Genomic DNA, 20,488 nt, shown 5'->3' with positions numbered 1-20,488 from the left:
TTTTTTTCAAGACTTAGATGTAGATAAACCAAATATCTATTTAGTAGAATATGGCAGTTTCCTCCGAACATAGCTTTTATGTATGCGTAAATATATGGGTAAATAAATTATAGCAATTTTCAAATAAAGGTGGATGTAGGGAAATGAAAAGTCAATGTACAATATTCCATCGCACTCCATTATTCTGTGATGCAATTTGGTGTCGCCACTCAAAGCGAACCCAAAAGAATCCAAATGATGCAAACGACATACTGCGACGGTTGGAGGTGGGCCTGGACTGGCAACTCGTACTGTCAACTCACCACCATTCCCGGGGTCATGGCATACACCAATGTGACCGCCACGCGTGGCAACACCACGTTACTTCGGCGACTTGAGCGAAACGTAAAAAAAGACAAAGAAAATCGAGACCAAGTCAAGGCCAAAAAAGAAAAACACCGGAACGGATCGTCCGACAAGACCCCCGAACTTTCACTTTCCTTTGTTGTGATATTTCCAATTCCGATCACCAAAGCCACAGCATTCTGCAATGGAACTCTACCTCGTCCTCTTCCTCATCTCCCTCCTCCTCTTCCTCAAACCCTTCCTCCTCCCATCTAAACCCAGGAACCTCCCCCCCGGCCCGGCCGGCCTCCCCTTCCTCGGCTCGCTCCTCCAGCTCGGCGCCCGGCCCCATGAATCCCTCTTCAACATGGCCAGGCGCCACGGCCAAGTCATGACCCTCCGCCTTGGCTTGGTGACCAGCGTCGTGGTCTCGTCCCCGGAGGCCGCCCGGGAGACCCTTCAGAAGCACGATGAGAACTTCTCCGACCGGGCGGTCCCCGACGTGATCACCGCGCAGCCGAACCCGGAGTTCACCCTCGCATGGGTCCCGGGCGACCAGCGGTGGCGGGCACGGCGCCGCGTGTGCAGCACCCAGATGTTCACCGCCCAGCGCCTGGACGCCCTCCAGCACCTGCGCCACCAGAAGGTCCACCAACTCGTCACCCACATCAAGAAATCCTGCGATCCGGGCAGAGAGGTCGACATAGGCCAATTGGCCTTCGCCACGACTTTGAACCTCATGTCGAGCACCATGTTCTCGATTGACATCGTCGACCCGGAATTCCAAACGGCTCAGGAGTTCAAGGACCTGGTGTGGAGGATCATGGAGGATGCCGGGAAGCCGAACCCGTCCGACTATTTCCCTGCGGTCAGGCGGTTCGATCTGCTAGGCGTGAAGCGGCACATCCAGCCGGCCTACATGAGGTTGCACGAGATATTCGACGAGATCATCGACAAGCGTTTGAAAGAAAGGGCGACGGGCTCGCCGGGATCGTCGAAGAGCGGCGATTTCTTGGATGTGCTTCTGGATCAGTGCGAAGAGGAGGGGTCCGAGTTTACCCGACAAAGCATCAAGCCAGTGATCCTGGTAAGTGAACATCAAAACTTACAGAAAATGAAGCAGAGATCTTTACTAAAAAGAAGCATGTACTCATCAGAGCTCCCAAACCTAATTATTGAAAAGTCAGCTAAAACATTTATTGTCAGTTTTCGGAAATTTTTCCATTATTTCTCCATTATAAGAGGGGAAATCGGGGTTTTCCTATGCCTTTAACTCCACCGCAAGACATTAGCCATAATTGCTCCTTCAATAGACAACGATATTTTGTCAATCTATTAGTTACTCCATGCCTTTCTATAAGAGTAAAAATCGTGTTTTCATATGTACGTATGTACATGAACTTTTGTTTCTGGTGACAAGGCAATTTATTGATAGTGGATTCGAATCCAATTTTGATTTGACACATGATCAAGCTATAGCTACCTTGTATATAGATCATAACCAGTCGTGCACTCAATCATATTTTGTTATATCACTAGATTGTTCCACACATTTTGCAAAATAAAGAGAACTTGGTCATTTTTCTTTTTAAACTTGAGGCAATCGCTCATTTTCCTATGAATCGTGCAGACTAATTGTCTAAATGGCCATTTTGTGAAACATGCTTCTTTCTTCAGTTGCTAAACATCTAAATAGCATCAAAACTAGATCACCATAATTCACAGGGACTCTTAAACAATCTCCATTAACATTGTGGTTGGTTATGGTAAAATTTATGCATGGGGGAGTATCTTCCAATTTTTGCTGTTAGATTGTGATTGATAATGATAGAATGGTGCAACCGGTTCTGATCCACGAATTTATGTTTTTTTCTTTGACTAAGCAAACCCTAAAATTTAGCGTAGGTTAGATAAAAATCGACAAGGTACCTAAAGCTCTTACATAGTAACAATGCATAAAGCATGGTTTCTGTTAATCGCATTTTCCCTGGTTATAATAAACTTTGAGGGGTCGTTGAATATATGATAATACATAGGAGAAAGCGACAACCATTTAAGAAAAAGGGACGTGGCAATCTTCCCGATTGATGTTTTCTCTTTCATCTATTAATTATAAGATTATGATATTCAACACTAGTATTAAATTAATCGGTTGTGAGAGTTGCCTGGCATGTCTAATTAAAATATTAGATATCATTAGATATGTTCTTTTTTTATATATTAGTAAACTGCCATAGAGATCTTGTATTAGTAAAGCTAATTACTCCTAACATCTTTGAAGCCCTTGTCCATGAAAAAGTTATCAGAAACGGACCATATTAGAGTCAATTAGTTGTTAGCACCAACTAATTTCTCATGGCGGATAGAATTTTGAAAGACAGTGAAAATTTAGGATGGATTATCAATGTACTTAACGCAGGATCTATTCATCGCCGGAAGCGACACATCTGCGCTCACAACGGAATGGGCGATGGCGGAACTCCTACACAATCCGAGCCTCCTCCAAAGATCAAGAGATGAACTCACTGCGGCCATTGGCACCGAAAGGCCGGTTCAAGAGTCGGACACCCGCCACCTCCCGTATCTCCAAGCCATCGTCAAGGAGACGCTCCGTCTGCACCCGGCGGTGCCTCTCCTCCTCCCTTACAAATCCAAGAATGACGCGGAAGTGTGCGGGTACGTCATCCCGAAAGGCATGCAAGTCCTGGTGAACGCATGGGCCATAGGGCGGGACCCGAGCTATTGGGAAGACCCATTGTCGTTTACGCCCGAGCGGTTCCTGGGGTCGAACGTGGATTACAAAGGCAGGGATTTCGAGTATATCCCGTTCGGTGCAGGCCGGAGGATCTGCCCCGGATTGCCGCTCGCTATCCGGATGGTTCATCTCATGGTGGCTTCGCTGGTTCAATCTTTTAATTGGAAACTTCCTGAGGGAATGGCGCCCGAGAGTTTGGATATGCAAGAGCAATTTGGTGTTACATTGAGAAAGGCCACACCTTTAAGAGCAATTCCTAGTTTGGTTTGAAAAGGAAGTTGTTGTGATTGATCCTTGATGACTTGATTTGGCGTTTCGAAGAGATTTTAAAGGACCGTTTGTGCTTCCAATGCTTCAATCAACTATGATTCACTTGTTTAAAGTTCATTTGTAGTCTACCATGCCACTTAGTATGTCACGGATTTTATGCCTTCCGTGTTAGAGACATGCAAACTCCCGAGAGCAAGGTCGAAAATGGTCAAAAATGTGTTTTTGAAGAGGAAATTGAAAGGTGTTTATATACATTCAGGAAATTGAAAGGTGGAAACACTAAATGATGCCCTACACGAGTATTCATAAGCAACATTGCAAAAAGAAACTTGGAGCAAAAACTAAAACTGAAATCTATAGACATGTAAAAACTAAAAAAGGACATGAAATGTAAAAAGACGCATTTGCAAAAAACCGAAAGACAATGAAGTTGGTAGTCTATTAACACCTAGATAAGACACGAAATAACCTTAGAGCTGTCTATAAATGCCTAATTTTCTATATGACCCCGGGACTCACTTTACACACCCAAAAAAAAATTTCCCCCGACCGGCCGCTTTGACTTCATCTCCATCTCCAAAACCACCAAAGCCCACCTACACAATTCATCAACCACCAGACTCCTCCTGACCGATCTAGTAAATAGGTTAGTGACAATTCCAAGATAATAACAAAGTAATAATAAAAAATCAAGTCACAATCAATTGGATTTGAAGGAGTGGAGTTTGCGCGAAACGAAAAGGCCACCTCGTTAGGAGACTATTTGTGTCCACCTTGCAACACCTTAGCTCTCTTTTGAGGTTTCGACTTGAGCTGGTCACAACAGAGTCTTACCATAGGCTGAACGGATCCATGCACTTATACTTTGCCTGGGCAGTTCCATCTTCTTCCAAATGCTTTCACAATCTCCTCCATGCATATGTCACAGGCCAATAGTTCCTTAGTTACAAACAACCGTGCGACACCTAGTGAGACAAGAACACCATTGGGCACGTTATGGTCCGATAACAGAGATACTATTTACCATCTTGTTCTTAGGAATAACTGTAGAAGAAAGTCTGATCTGGCGTTCTTGACTCACTAGGCATTGCACAGACTATTCCACAGTTAAGAAACCATCAGCCCGCGACACGTCTAGACTCTTAACTGTTACCACGATCTTCCCACTTTGCCCTACGGTTTGGCATCGCCTGTCACCATCTCAGCTCATTATGCATATCCTCCGAGGCAATACCTCAGCTTGCGACTGCCATGCAAGTCGAGAATTATTAGGTCTTCGGTTTCTTCCTCCCTCTCCCTTGGTCTGAGTTCCGTTGCTGGTCGAGGATCTTGTAGGGTTGAGTTCTTTGCAAAGCCGAAGGTCATTGGATTGGGCCTTATTCAGTAATACTTACCAAAAATCAAAGGCCCGATGGTCATCCTTAGGGATGATCATGATGATCTGGGCTTGCAATAGGATTGGCCTCTTGCTGTTGTTCGTGCGCGTTAATCCAGCTTAAATTTCAGATTGTTGAAACAGTTTAATTGTTAAGAAAATGAAAATACTGTTTTCATATGACAATAACATTTGGATGGTGTCATGACCTTATCTCGGGTGAACCACTTAAGTTTTGGCTAATAGATTACTAAGCCTAAACTTAATTCACGACATAGGTTCAAATTTTTAACATGCAAATGATTTTTTTAATTAGAAGTCGCTATTAATCTATTTTTTATGGGTTTATTAAAAACCCAAATAAAGTAATGGGAGAATTTCTTCTCTTCTACAAACCAAAGATTAAATGAGTTTAGAGATTTGATTACGCTAGATTACTTTAACGCCCTTTCAATACATTTTCTCTTTTATTTTAATAATATTTTGCAAATAGCTTGGGTTGATTTTAACAAGCGAGGTGGCCATGTGGGTATGCAACCATTAATTAACAATTAATAAAGTAAGGCAACAAATAAATTGTAAGCATGGGGAGGGAATACTTAACTTGATGCAACACAAACATCTATGGAGTTAGTTAAAAACACATTTATCAACCTAAATATAATTTCTAATTAACACACAATTCCATTCGAATCTTTTTTCAGGCTTCTTTTATTTAAATGAAAACCAAGCTATATGTCATGCAAATGGCTTAATTCTAATGATGGACAATTTATAATTAAATGGACCTAACAACAATTACTAAATGATGTGCATTTTATGAACCTAATTCTATATGACACGCAAATGATATTTTTGTATTTTTTACTAAAATTCGTAATTAAAAATACTAAACAAATAAAAATCTACCTAAAGTGAGATATTATTTATTTTAAGTTAGGAAATATACTAACTTAAATCATATCTTAACTCAGAAACTTATCTCAACAAGCAATTCAATGCGTTCTGATTAAAAAAAGTATTTAACTATTCTATCATGCAATCCTATATGGGAAATCAATGATAATTTATATGATATGCAATGCAATCTTTTTCTTTATTTTATTTTCAGAATGAAGAAAGCAATCAAAGTATTCAAACCACTCACAAAAGGTATCATCCAATCAATTCAAATGTGGAAACAATATCTAATCATCCGAAGCAAAGAGCCGAGGTGCCACATCTTCCCATGGATGTGAACTCTTGGGGAAGATCAGCCTGTTATCTCTAGAGTAGCTTTTATCTATTGAGCGACAGCCCTTCCACTTGACACCATCAAATCACTAAGGCCGACTTAGTCCCTGCTCAACGGGTAGGTCTTGCAGTCAAGCTCCCTTCTACCTTTGCACTCAAGGGCCAATCTCCGTCTAGCCCAAGGAAACCTTTACACCCCTCTATTACCTTTTGCAAGGCCTACCCCCCATAGAAATTGTCTACCTAAGACTGTCCCTTGGTTCGTAGGTCCTGACACAAGGTTAGAATTATAACTCTTCCAAAATGGTATCTCATTGATGGCTCAGGCCCCCAAGAAAGGAGGCCTTCTTCGCCTTCCACCTATGCTACACAGGAAATGCCCAAAGCCAATCCCAGGAACAATAAAGCTTCATAAGGTCTTTCTATCCAGGTGCAAGTAGTCCACATCTTCACAAACATATCTATTTTATCAAGTTTCTCTCGGAGAGAGTGCACAGATCGTTATGCCTTTCGTGCAGGTCGGAACTTACCCTACTAGGAATTTCGCTACCTTAAGACCGTTATAATTATGGCTGCCCGCCGTTCACTAGGGCTTCGATCGCTGACTCTCCTATCATTAGGTCACCAACTTTCTTGACCTTCCGGCACTGGGCAAGTGTCAATCCCCATACATGGTCTTACGAATTTGCGGAGACGTGTGTAAATAGTCGCCCAAGCCTGTTTCACAACTACAATCAATAAGTTGATCTTTAAGTCTTAAATATCAAAATATCAATTTTAAATATTCTTGCGGAATCAATGATTCCATCTAAAACCTTATAAATATAATCGAAAATTATATAAGGTTGCGAAGTAGGAAACAAGTCCAAATGGGTATTTGCCTATGCACAGTATGTATCGGACAATCAATTTAGGCAATAAAAATATCTTAAATCAAATTTAGATGAGATATTAGCTAATTTCGCAAATATGCTTCCAAATTTGAATTTGTCAAAGGACAGCTTGCGAGCAGTGACCGATGAGCTCATGACCGAGGACGATCGCAGCGGGGCTCCTAGTGGGGGCTTTCGCAACGACCGGCAATGGACAAGCCTTGCAATGAAGAAGCGGCAAAGTCAAGCCGTGATGGAGAGTTTGGACTCGCGGATTGCAAAGCCGCTCAAACTTGTTGGACAGTAGCTGGACGTGCCACTGTTGACCAAGGATTTGCTGAGTAGTCTAGAAAATACTTGCTCTTCGCCCAAGGAAACCACCCACCTAACTAGAGTAGCAAGCAAGCAACGACCAAGGCAATGACTGCTAGGCAATTCCGAGCATGATTAGAAACACCGGTCCAAGAGTTCGAACGTCGAGTATTGCTGGAATCTAATTAGGAAAAAGCCACCACAGCAAATTATAATCGCCGAGGAACCTGCGGAGAGATGGAATGCTGGAATGCCGCTAGTATGGTGAAGGTCGTGCAAGGTGAGCTCCGAGACAGTGAACTTCGCAAGTAACTAGGAGGTGCAGCGACAAGGGGAGACTGTCGCTCGCTTTCGGCGTTGACAACAACCTGCGAAAATAGAAACGCATGTCATGGGACCATCAAGAAGCAGCAGCGCGAGGCTCGATCAGGCTAGCGACAGCACAATGGAGGATGACCAGGCGTTGTAGCTTGAGCGGGAACAGCGAGCTCTGCGGTCAGCAGCAGGAATCGTGGGTGACGGAGCAACCGCCTTGTAGTGTCAGGGACATTCTCGATTTTGCCGGCCACGAAACACGGGTCATCCTTGGGGATGGAGGCGGCAAAACCAGCGCAACAACACTCGGGTTAACGTCAGGCTCGCATCAGGGGTGCGACGCCGGGTGAAGAGTTTGAGGAGCTTGAGCGTGTTTCTCTCCCTCTCTCTTCTCTCTCTCTCTCTCGCTCACCGTTCTTTTTTCCCTTTTCAATCGTGGCTACCGTATTCAATGCTTGTCCTCCTACACGCGTGTAAGACTCACCCTTTTATATGCAAAGGAATGAAGCCAAAATTAGTTCCTCTTTTCGATCACTTCTCCACGGTCAAGATAGAATCTCCACAATTTTATTTTATTTTCCTCCCTTTCTGCTCACGCTCATGGACGTGTGAGATTTTCCTTGACAGCACACTCTTTCTTGTTTTTAAAACAAGAAATATATCACTCAATATATGACCTTTGTTGACCAATCCTCTCTCTCTCTCTATCTATCTATATATATATATATGCGCACGAAGAGACAAACTTGCAGATCTTTATTCTTTTTCCTTTTTCTTCTTTTTTTTCTTTCCCATAACTAAAGGATTCGACCCCCCTTAAATATCATGCACATTTCAAAATTACGAGAAAAATATTGACAAAATCTTTGTGCACATAATCAAAGAAATGGGCTTGGCCAAATTCCTTTAGCCACAGGCTTGGTCAACTCGCTAATTCAATGCTCAAAATCATCAATTCAAACCCAATGCAATAATAAACGCTCTTAAATGCAATTTAATATTAATATTTTTATTTAGGGGTTAAAAATTAATCCATAATTTTCTATACAATAAATAAATGATCAAGTCGCCAAAATCTAAGTGTCAACTATGGCTATGGATAGAATAAGTCAAGTAAAATAGAAAAGATATATAAAATACTTTTGTTTTTCATAATTGATATATCTACTTGTCTTTATTTTTGCATTATTGGACAAAAAAATGGCTATGCCTAATAATATATATGTCTTCTATTTGAAATCATCTTTTTATCTTATGTTATTGTGAATTTATTAATGCTCGGTTGAGAATGATGGTCTTGTCTTGTATTCAGAAAAATAATTGTACAGTGTTATCAAGACATGAGTTTTCTTATTAATTTTCTGTTCATTTAATTTATTTATTTTAACAGGACGGCTTACAAGTGAAAATTACACCTGACACGAATTAAGAGTTTAATTAGTACTTAACTTGCCAAATGTTTTTTGCAAACTAATGTGTAACCAACATTTTGTGATTTTGCGTAAGTGAAGATCACTTTTGCTTAGTAAACATTCATTTTGTGATTTAAAGTGAAGATCACCTTAGTAAAAGTAAAGTACAAAATAAAAAAAAATAAAAATAAATACACCAAGAATGCGAAAACTTTGCTTAGGTGGACATTTTAGTATCAAAACTTTCAAAAGGTACTCTCAAGTATCACTTTTTTTTTAAAAGTGAGACACTTCAGTCCCAAGTCTGGCAAGAATAGCCGGAAATTCAACTTGATATTTTTTTTTAATAATACATGTGATCTGTGTGGCTTACTGGAAGCTAACTCAGCAATGATCTGACAAAAATGACGTCATTCTGCCCCAAAATTGAATTTTAATACAAATATTATTTAAATATTATTTAAAAGGAGAACTACAAAGTAAGCATTCACTAGGAGCTTTGCACAACCCTCACCACCGATACCCTACCCTTGTCAGGGAGGCTCGGCAACAGTGGTGCGAGTGTCGGCTAAGGTCATTGAGCCCTAGGAAATGGCCAACAACCCTAGCAGCCACAACCAGAGACGGCCGCCATAGCCAACGACCTTCACCAAATCTTGAAGAAGGCCGCCACCCTCACCCCGACCGTGGTCACCAGCCACTAGGTAGTGGCCCGCGACCCCAACCAACCTTTGGTGCACCGTTACCAACCATTTCTAGCAATAGTGAGAACGGCAAGGAGGGCCAGCTCTCGCCGAACATGTTCCCCTTCTTCTTTTTCTTCTGTTTTTTAGTTTTAAAATTTTATTTAATTAATATTTATATTAAAAATCAATTTTGGGCCACATCAATGCCAAAATAATGTCGTTTTGCACTTATTTAGCTACATCATCGCTAAAACGACATCATTTTGCACTTATCTCATCAAAAGAATGCCACATCAGCAATTTGGTCAAAATTGATCAAGTTCATCCTATGGATCCCCATTCAACATGGAAGAGAAGATCGTGGAAAGAGTCTTGAAATTTCGGCCACCTCAAGGCAAACATTCAAATCATTGGCAACACATCTCTTTGCAAAATTTGCCATGGAAAATGCGAAGTCCAAATTATAAATATCCTGGAAAGAAAAGATCGTGGAAAGAGTCTTGAAATTTCGGCCACCTCAAGGCGAACATTCAAATCATTGGCAACACATCTCTTTGCAAAATTTGCCATGGAAAATGCGAAGTCCAAATTATAAATATTTCTTGAGTGAAGAATCTACGAAACCTCGCAAATTTCCCCTCACCTTATCTCGATGAACACCCTCTTGATGGCCACAAACACCATTTCCAACGACTTCCCTTCCATACAAGGCTTCTCTCATGTTTTGGAAATATGCTAAAATTCCTTTGCCCTAAGATTTTGGTGATTTGGGTGACACAAAAAGAACAAGACTAATTTCGATTCCCAATCTCAATTCACTTTGTCCATACCGGCCTACCCCACAACTAGGGGTGATCGGGTCCAAGGTGGGTAGGGTCAGACCTAGACCCGACTCCGACCCTATTATAACCAGTTCCCCTTTTCTAGACTCTATACCCAACCCTATTTATATTGGACCCTGTACCCAACTCACATTGTTTTTTCGGTTTGGTTCCAGGGTAAATCTTGTTTCCACTGGAATCTGTTTTGCAATCTCTCGATATCCTATACGACTTCGAATTTTATATTAATATGCGAGAAAATAACGTAATATTCCTAATTTGTATTGAAAAATTAAGCACTTGTAATAAATAAATACATGAACTTTTTGACTAAATGAAAAATTAAGGATCCACAGGGCTAATTATAATAAATAAAATTATAATCAAATAATTAGCAACAAAATGAGTTTAACCCACCCCGCGGTGGTTGAGATGGTTCGTGCCTCGCCCCTCAACCGACAGGGTAGGGGTTCGAAACTTCTCGCCCCCATTGCTCGACTCACCTGTGACCCGTGGGAGGTGGGTCCCTGCGGGTCGCCCCGGGTTTACGTCGCCAACTACTGGCTGTACGGCGGTTGCTTGGTCACAAAAAAAAAAAAAAAAAAAAAAAACAAACATAGGTCTAATATTAGTCTTGTTCCCACGGCTACTACATGAAACTACTCATTTAAGCAAACATAACTCCTCCTACAAAAGAGAAATTAGGCGAGCCAATCCATGTGATACACAATAATTTGGTGGCGACGAACACCACCCGTCCATCGGACGGTGCGAGAGGGAGCCGATGAGGGAGGGAAGCAAGTGAGGAAGAGGAACGACAAAGGAGGAGTGCCGTGCGTGTTTGAGAGAATCAAGAGGAAAAACGTCGTGTGATTGCGGGAGTAAGAATATAAATTGGGGGAAATAAAGGGCCTGCATGTTTTCATTCTTTTTTTTTGTTTATGAACAGAAAATTTATTTTTTTGTTCCTGAACAAAAAGAACAGAAACGCGTTTGTTTTTGCGTTTTTATTCAAAATCAGGTTTTTGTTCCCGGATCACAAAAAGAACAGAAATGAGAAACAAAAAAATTGTTTCTTGCTCCAAACACTTCTCCGTAAACACTTCTCTATTTTCTTCTTTTCTTCTTCTTTTTTTTTCTTCTTTTCTTTGGCTGGTCGCCGGCCTCAACCATGGCCGCGACCGGCCGTCGAGGGCCGACGACGCCGTCGAGGGCCGACGACGCGCCGAGGGCCGACGACGCCGTCGAGGGTCGGCGACCTCGCCGAGCGCGTCTCCGGCCCCCGGCGAGGCCGGCGAGGCTCGGCCTCGTCGAATCTGGGCAAGGTTGCCGGCCGAAAGAAGAAAAAAAAAAAAAAAAAAAAAAAGGAAAAAATGAAAAATAAAATAAAAATATTAAAAATTAAAAGAAACAAAAAGAATAAAATCTACCAAACGTGTTTCTATTCATTTTTATTCCCAGAAACAAATTTACCAAACGCATCTTTCTAGTCAAAAAAATTTCCCCCGTAAAACACGTTTTTCTATTTTCGTTCCCTAGAACAATTTTTGAACATAAACATTACCAAACGCGCCCAAAAAGATTTTGGACCTCTACTTACAAAACCAGTCAAGGAAGCGATTCCACAATTGGTCCAGAAACCTGTTTTCGGGTGGGTAATTACTTGGAATCTGTTCCCAAACCGGTTTAAACCGGTTCTGAATTTAAGGAACCGGTTCCCGGACTGGTTTCAACAAAAACTAGTTCCCGACCCTGTTTTCCGGGTGCGACGGTCCGGTTCTCGGGTATACCCGGTCCGGTTGCACACCCCTACCCACAACGACAACGTTCAAAGAGCCATTTACATTGAATTTCTACATCTAATCCACCTCAGACGAGTTGCTTCCCTCATATGCTACCACATCAACAATTTCCTAGAGATATCTGAGGAAATCTAAAAGAAAATAGATTTGTCACATGCATAACAATTTAAAATTCTTTCGTAACACAAAAATAAGTTTGGGATAGCTATGTCTTGGGCATACCAATTTATGATTTTTTGTGGCACAAAAATTAGTTTTAAATAAATGTGTTATGAGGTTTTGATTTATGATTTTCGGTGATATTACCTTTTATATCGGACCCCCAATAGTTAGTTAAGAACATTGATTTGGACGAGGCCAATTGCACGTTCGAGTCACATCTCACTCAAAGTAATCTAGAGGCTTAAACCTGCTCCCCCTCGAAGTAGAGTCCTATTTGATGCACGGGTTCCATCCTAATTCTAAGATTTGTCAAATTAAGTCAAATATTAATATCACTTAAGAAAATTCTGAATAGGTATTTCAAACCTAGAAAAGCTCTATGACCTCCTTAAGCTTGCTCAAGTACATACAAACGTATGATGTGTGCGTATGTACGAGAGCAATACCAATACATAACACACTAGTATCTCATATACACATGCTTTGTTTTTTTTTTTTTTTTGTCAGTCCTACTCTATGCCTACTCTACACTCACTCTCATATACACGTGCTTTGTTGACCTACTCTACACTCACTCTCATATACACGTGCTTTGTTGACTCCTCTAGACCATGATGTTCAATTAATTCTCTTTTCTCCTTTACTTTTCTTGCCGTGGTGTGGCCAATCTTAAAGGTTGTGCTTGCCAATATAACCACCAGAATACTGCATTTTTTTTCTTTTTCTTTTTTGCTAAAGATAGAATGCTAGAGTTCAGTCATTCCATTCCATGCATTCTCTCAATCAAATGAGTACAAAATTTTACCCAAACCTTTATACCTGTCATAAAGTTATACCAAACTAATTTTTGAGTCAACAAAAACATCAAACCGGTATGCCCGTAACAAATTTATCGAAAACCGATGTGCATTTTCATGTAGACTTATCATGTCAATTGAGTTATTTTTATGTATTGTTCAACTCAGCAATTTCATGGTAAAATTTGACAAAAGTTAACAAAGGATAAATATATAACAAATGCATTAATTTTAAGGTTTTTGATAACCCAAAAACTAATTTGAGGTAAATTTGTCGTAGGTGTACCAATTTGAGATTTTTTTGTTACTTAAGTTCAAAGTAAACTTGTTATATAGATATACCAATTTGAGATTTTTTATTATATTAAACAAACGAACAAACAAAAAACTCTGATTTCATTGCAATCAATTATTTTGTAATGCAATTTGGTGCTGGCACTCAAAGCGAACTCAATAGAATCCAAATGATGCAAACTATATACTAAGTCGGCTAGAGGTGGGCCTGGACTTGCAACACGTTTTGTCAACCCACCACTATGGCCGCCAAATGGATGGGTTAGGTTGGGTTTAAGTCGGATCGAAAATGGTCCAACCCATATCAACAAATTTAATCCATTTTGACTCATTTTTATGCAAAGTGTAAATTTTTTAACCCATACCGACCCAACCCATGCCCAATCCATACTCGACTTGACTCATATTACTAACATATGTCCATATTTAGCCAAATTTAGAAAAACTTACTATTGTGACTTTTTTAAATATTGTATTGCTAAAATACTTCCAAATCTATGAAAGGTTATTTCTTATGATTTTTTTATAAATGATATTGCTAAAACTCTTTCATTAAATACAAATTTAATGGACAATTTTTACAATTCTTTTTAAAAATCGAGGCTCTCTTTTTTCGTTAAAAATATTTTTACGAAGTAATGTTGTCAAAAAATAACAATATTTTTTTAATTTACTTGAAATTTGAAAATAAATTTTAAAAAAAATTGAAAAATCGGATTTCATTCCTTTTAATATTTTTTTATTTTTTATTTTTTTAAAATCGAATTTCTAATTATTTTAATTTTAAAAATCGATTTTTCTATTATTTTTCTTTTTCCTTTTCCTTCTTCGATCACCGCCGAGTGACGACAATGAGTCGAACCTTGCTGGCCTCAAGTGAGGCTCCATCTTGCTAGATTCCGTGAGGTCGAGCTCATTGGAGCTCGCTCAAGGCTCGAGCCTCGCCCCCTCATCGGGTCTCGGCCTCGGCAGATCGGCCGAGCTCGAGCTTGCCAAGCTTTGCCGGATCGGCGATGCTCAAGCCTCAACAATCCTTAGACAAGTCTTAGCCTCGTCAAAGACAGATCAACGAGGCTCAAGCCTCACCAAATTCGAGCTTGCCAAAGCTCACCCAAGCTCGACAAGCTTGATTCTCACTAGATCGACAAGGCTTGAACCTCGTGAGTTGTTAGCGAGGTCTTGGCCTCACCCGATTGGTGAGCTCGAGCTCACCTAACCGGCTGTCACTGTCACCAACCACCAGTGAAGGAAATGGAAGAAGGAAGAAAAAATAAAAAATAAATAAAAGGAAAGAAAAGAAGAATAAAAAATAACTTCGATTTTTTAAAAATAATTTTATAAGAGGAAGAGAGAGTGTAGGTAAACCTAATGGGGTGAGTTAATGAGTTGAAAATGGATTTAAACTCAACTCATTTAAGATAATTTATTTTAGCTTTTCAGTTTATAACTCATTTAAAATAATTTTTTCAAAATTGAGCGACTCATATATCACCATTCTGACGCCCCTAGTACATCCCGAATCACCAATCCCGGTCATGGTCAGTAATAACCGACACGCGTGGCACCCCCACGTTACCCCGGCGACTTGAACGAAATATAAAAAGACGAAGAAAATCGAGACCAAGCCAAGACCAATAAAGTAAAAACACCGGAACAGATCGTTCGAAAAGACCAAAAAGTAAAAACGCCGGAACAGATCGTTCGAAAAGACCCTCACGAATTCTACTTTCCATAACTGAGATATTTCCCTTTCCGGGTCCCTCTAGCATGACGGTACGTTTTGCTAACGGTGGAAGGAGACAAAACGAAACTTTTCTTTCTCCAGCACAAGCATGTGGAAACTTGCACAAGCATGGGAAAATGTGTGGTAGAGAGTTCACCGTTTGTTTCATAAGCTAGCGGTATTATTAGTTAGTCATTTCCCTTTCCAATTCCCATCACCAAAGCCGCAACAGAACAGTCTGCAATGGAACTCTACCTCTTCCTCTTCCTCTTCCTCTTCCTCATCTCCCTCCTCTTCCTCAAACCCTTCCTCCTCCCATCTAAACCCAGGAACCTCCCCCCCGGCCCGGCCGGCCTCCCCTTCCTTGGCTCGCTCCTCCAGCTTGGTGCCCGGCCCCATGAATCCCTCTTCAACATGGCCAGGCGCCACGGCCCGGTCATGACCCTCCGCCTCGGCCTGGTGACCAGCGTCGTCGTCTCGTCCCCGGAGGCCGCCCGAGAGACCCTCCAGAAGCACGATGAGAACTTCTCTGACCGGGCGGTCCCCGACGTGATCACCGCGCAGCCGAACCCGGAGTTCACCCTCGCATGGGTCCCGGGCGACCAGCGGTGGCGGGCACGGCGCCGCGTGTGCAGCACCCAGATGTTCACCGCCCAGCGCCTGGACGCCCTCCAGCACCTGCGCCACCAGAAGGTCCACCAACTCGTCACCCACATCAAGAAATCCTGCGAGCCGGGCAGAGAGGTCGACATAGGCCAATTAGCCTTCGCCACGACTTTGAACCTCATGTCGAGCACCATGTTCTCGATTGACATCGTCGACCCGGAATTCCAAACGGCTCAGGAGTTCAAGGACCTGGTGTGGAGGATCATGGAGGATGCCGGGAAGCCGAACCTGTCGGACTATTTCCCTGCGGTCCGGCGGTTCGATCTGCTAGGCGTGAAGCGACACATCCAGCCGGCCTACATAAGGTTGCACGAGATATTCGACGAGATCATCGACAAGCGTTTGAAAGAAAGGGCGACGGGCTCGCCGGGATCGTCGAAGAGCGGGGATTTCTTGGATGTGCTTCTGGATCAGTGCGAAGAAGAGGGGTCCGATTTTACCCGGCAAAGCATCAAGCCATTGATCCTGGTAAGCGTAGATCGAAACTTAATAGTTAATGAAGTAGAGATCTTTACTAAATAGAAGTATGTACTCATCAGGGCTCCCAAATCTAATTATCAGAAAATCAGGTAAAACAGGTATCGTCAGTTTTCAAAAAAAAATCCATTATTTCTCGATTATATGAGGCAAATTGGGTTTTACTATGCCTTTAACTCCACCGCAAAACATTAGCCATCCGAATCGAAGTATTTCTGCTCGGGGAAAGGGCTTTTTCAGCTTGCTGACTAGGGTTGGCAGCTAAATTCAGTCTTCGAGACCCATAACATAACATAAGAAAGTCATGGAGTACATAAGCCCCCCAACGCTACTTTAATAGGTAACGATATTTTGTCATCTATTAGCTATTCCATGCCTTTCTCCCTCCATGCTTATTTATCAATCTATATACATAAACTTTTGTTTCTGGTGATGAGATAACTTATTGCTAGTGGATTCGAATCAAATTTTGACTAGATACAGAGCAAGCTATTGTTGCCTCGTATATATATTCTAACCAATCGTACACTCAATTATATTTTGCTATATCACTCACTAACTCAATTTCAACGAATATTGTCCCGCACATCTTGCAAAGTAAAGAGAACTTGGCCATTTTCTTTTTTAAAGTTGAGGTAAGTACTGATTTTCCTCTAAATCGCGAGACTAATTGTCCAAGTGGGCCATTTTGCGAAATGTGCTTACTAGATCACCATAATTCGTGAGTACTCTTAAACAATCTCCATCAACAACCGCATATGGTAATATTTATGCATGGAGAGAATCTTCCAGTTTTTACTTTTGGGTTATGATTGATAATGATAAAACGATGCGATCAGTTTAGATTCATGAATTTATTTTTTTCTATGATAAAGCAAACCCTAAAATTTAGCGCAGGTTAGATGATAATCAAAATGGAAAATTTTGTTTTAACATAGTACCAATGTCCAAAACATAATTTCTGCTAATTGCACTTTCCCTGGTCATAATAAACTTTGAGGGGTCGTTGAATATCTTATAATGCATACGAGGAAGCGACAACCATTTAAGAAATAGCAGCGTGGCAATCTTCCTGATTCATGTTGCCTCTTTCATCTGTTAATTATAAGATTATGATCTTCAACACTTGTATTAAATTAATCAGCAGGTGAGAGTTGCCTGGCATGTCTAATTACAGTATTAGATATCATTAGTTATCATTAGATATATATATTTATTTAAAATGTATATATTAGGTAAACTGCCACAGAGATCTTGTATTAGTAAAACTAATTAGACCTGACATCTTTGAAGCCCTTGTTCATGAAAAAGTTATTAGAAATGGACTATATTAGAGTCAATTAGTTGTTAGCACCAACCAATTTCTCATGAGGCGGGTAGAATTTTGAAAGACAGTGAACATTCAAGATGGATTGTCAATGTACTTAACGCAGGATCTATTCATCGCCGGAAGCGACACATCTGCTCTTACGACGGAATGGGCGATGGCGGAACTCCTCCACAATCCGAGCCTCCTCCAAAGGTCAAGAGACGAGCTTGTCACTGCCATCGGCATCGAGAGGCCGGTTCAAGAATCGGACACTCGCCACCTCCCGTATCTCCAAGCAATCGTCAAGGAGACGCTCCGTCTCCACCCGGCGGCGCCTCTCCTCCTCCCTTACAGATCCAAGAACGATGCAGAGGTGTGCGGGTACGTCATCCCGAAGGGCATGCAAGTCCTGGTGAACGCATGGGCCATAGGGCGAGACCCGAGCTATTGGGAAGACGCGATGTCGTTTACGCCCGAGCGGTTCCTGGGGTCGAATGTGGATTACAGGGGGAGGGATTTCGAGTTTATCCCATTCGGCGTGGGCCGAAGGATCTGCCCCGGATTGCCGCTCGCTGTCCGGATGGTTCATCTCATGGTAGCTTCGCTGGTTCAATCGTTTAATTGGAAACTTCCTGAGGGAATGGCGCCCGAGAGCTTGGACATGCAAGAGCAATTTGGTGTAACATTGAGAAAGGCCGTACCTTTAAGAGCAATTCCTAGTTTGGTTTGAAAAGGAAGTTGTTGTGATTGATCCTTGATGACTTGATTTGGCGTTTCGAAGGGATTTTTAAGAACTGTTTTTTTTTTTTCCAAAGCTTCAATTAACTATGATTCACTTGTTTAAAGTTCATTTGTAGTCTACCACGCCACTCAGTATGTTACGGATTTTACGCCTTCCATGTTAAAACGTGAAAAACTCCCGAGAGCAAGATCGGAAACAGTGAAAAAGAAAGTGTTTTTGAAGAGGAAACTGAACTGCGGGAACTTAAAAGGAATGGAAATTAATGTGCAGGAAGCGTAATCTGCGGGATGTTAAGCATCGTTGAAAGTAAAAGCAAGAAATCAAACTGGAACCGAGCAGCAGTTGCAGGAAATCGAAAGATATTTATATACATTCGAGTGGAAACACTAGATAACGCCCTACACGAATTTTCGCAAGCAAGATTGCAAAAAGAAAGCTTGGAACAAAAAATGAAATTGAAATCTATAGACATGTGAAAACTAAATATGACATGAAATGTAAAAGGACACATTTATAAGAAACTTTAAGATAACGAGATTGATAGAGTTTGTTGATACCTAAATAAGACATGAAATTCTGACCAAAAAAATAAGACATGAAATAACCCTAGAGTCGTTCATAATTCTCTCTCACCCTCCTTGGGACTCACTTTACACACTCGAAAAGATTTTCTCCTAAGCAGCTGCTTTGACTTCGTCACCATCTCCAAAACCACCAAAGCCCACCTACATAATTTATCAACCACCAGACTCCTAACCAGTCTAGTAGATAGGTTAATGATGATTCCAAAATGATAACAAAGTAAAATAAAAAAATCAAGTTGTAATTAGTCAAATGTGAAGGAGTTTGCGCAAAACGAAAAGGGTCACCTCGTTAGGAGACTATTTGTGTCCATCCAGCAATCCCTTAGCTATCTCAAGTCCCCAATTAGAGCCGCTCACAACAGTCTTATCATAGGCTGAACGGATCCTTATGCTTATACTCTGTTTGGGCAATTCCTCCTTCTTCCAACTATTTCCACAATCTCCTCCATGCATGTGTCACTGGCCAGCGGTTCCTTAGCTACAGAACAACCGCTGCGGCGCCTGGTGAATCGAAAACAACATGGGGTGTTGTACAGTTCAATAACATATATGCTACTTGCCATCATGTTCTTAGGAACAACTATAGAAGGAAGTCTTACCTGATGTTATTTGCTCACTAGTGAAGAAACTGTTGGCCCATAACACATGTCTGGACTCTAACTGTTATCATGATCTTCCAACTTTGCCCTGCGGTTTTGGCATCGCCTGTCACATGCATATCCTCCCAGACAATACCTCAGCTTGCGACTGCCATGCAAGTTGAGAATGAGTAGGTCTTAGGTTTCTTCCCTCCCCTCTCTTGGTCTTGAGTTTCGTCGCTGTTCGAGGATCTTGCTGGGTTGAGTTCTCTGCAAAGCCGAAAGTCATTGGATTGGGCCTCATTCAGTAATACTTACGAAAATCAAAGGCCCGATGGTCATCCTGGGGAAGATCATGCTGATCTGGGCTTGTAATAGGAATGGCCTCTTGCTGTTGCTTCTGTGCGTTGATACAGCTTAAATTTCAGATTACTGAAACAGTATAATTGGTTAGAGAGAGAGAACTGCTTTCGTATGAAAATTACATTTGCATGGCTATGGATAGGAAAAAAAAAGCTATATAAAAAACATTTGTTTTTCGTAATTGATATATCTACGTGCCTTTCTTTTTCATTATTGGTGAAAAAGGCGGTGCTTGATAATATATATGTCTTCCATTTGAAATCATCTTTTTATCCTATGTTAATGTGAAATGCTCGGTCGAGAATGATGGTCTTGTCTTGTATTTTGAAAAATAAAAGTAAAGTGTTATATAAAAATGAGTTTAATTATTAAGCTTTTGTTCGTTTAATTTATATTCATTTTGACCGGACGAGTTACAAGTGAAATTGCGCTTAAGACAAATTAAAAGTTTAAATAGTACTTGTACTTGCTAGATGTTATTTGCACATTGATGTTTAACCAATATTTTGTAATTTAGTGTAAGCGAAGATAATTTTTGCTTAGTGAACATTTAAATTGAAGAAAAGACTACGAATTATTAATTTTTTTGGGTTAATATCACCCTAAGTTAGTACAT

General features: G+C 41.1%; 2 protein-coding genes across 2 annotated transcripts; both read left to right on the top strand.

Moving 5' to 3' along the window:
• The first annotated feature begins 432 nt into the window (after positions 1–432).
• LOC104444260 (geraniol 8-hydroxylase) lies at positions 433–3,461 on the top strand. The gene is made up of 2 exons (XM_010057907.3): positions 433–1,411; positions 2,744–3,461. Exons 1-2 carry the CDS (start codon positions 530–532, stop codon positions 3,347–3,349), a joined length of 1,488 nt encoding a protein of 495 aa, XP_010056209.2. The 5' UTR covers positions 433–529; the 3' UTR covers positions 3,350–3,461.
• An 11,863-nt stretch (positions 3,462–15,324) lies between these two features.
• On the top strand, positions 15,325–18,412 carry LOC104446233 (geraniol 8-hydroxylase). The gene is made up of 2 exons (XM_010060112.3): positions 15,325–16,287; positions 17,730–18,412. Exons 1-2 carry the CDS (start codon positions 15,397–15,399, stop codon positions 18,333–18,335), a joined length of 1,497 nt encoding a protein of 498 aa, XP_010058414.3. The 5' UTR covers positions 15,325–15,396; the 3' UTR covers positions 18,336–18,412.
• Positions 18,413–20,488: the final 2,076 nt, after the last annotated feature.

The sequence above is a fragment of the Eucalyptus grandis genome, chromosome 8, assembly GCF_016545825.1.
Source record: "Eucalyptus grandis isolate ANBG69807.140 chromosome 8, ASM1654582v1, whole genome shotgun sequence".
In the NCBI taxonomy this organism is placed as follows: Eukaryota; Viridiplantae; Streptophyta; class Magnoliopsida; order Myrtales; family Myrtaceae; genus Eucalyptus; species Eucalyptus grandis.
This window is presented reverse-complemented; position numbering and strand designations above follow the sequence as displayed.

Excerpts from the sequence above, each read along its gene's own strand:
- LOC104446233 (XM_010060112.3), top strand. The coding sequence starts at position 15,397 with ATGGAACTCTACCTCTTCCTCTTCCTCTTCCTCTTCCTCATCTCCCTC. Across the intron at positions 16,288-17,729 it reads GCATCAAGCCATTGATCCTG|GATCTATTCATCGCCGGAAG; the intron begins GTAAGCGTAGAT and ends TACTTAACGCAG.
- LOC104444260 (XM_010057907.3), top strand. The coding sequence starts at position 530 with ATGGAACTCTACCTCGTCCTCTTCCTCATCTCCCTCCTCCTCTTCCTC. Across the intron at positions 1,412-2,743 it reads GCATCAAGCCAGTGATCCTG|GATCTATTCATCGCCGGAAG; the intron begins GTAAGTGAACAT and ends TACTTAACGCAG.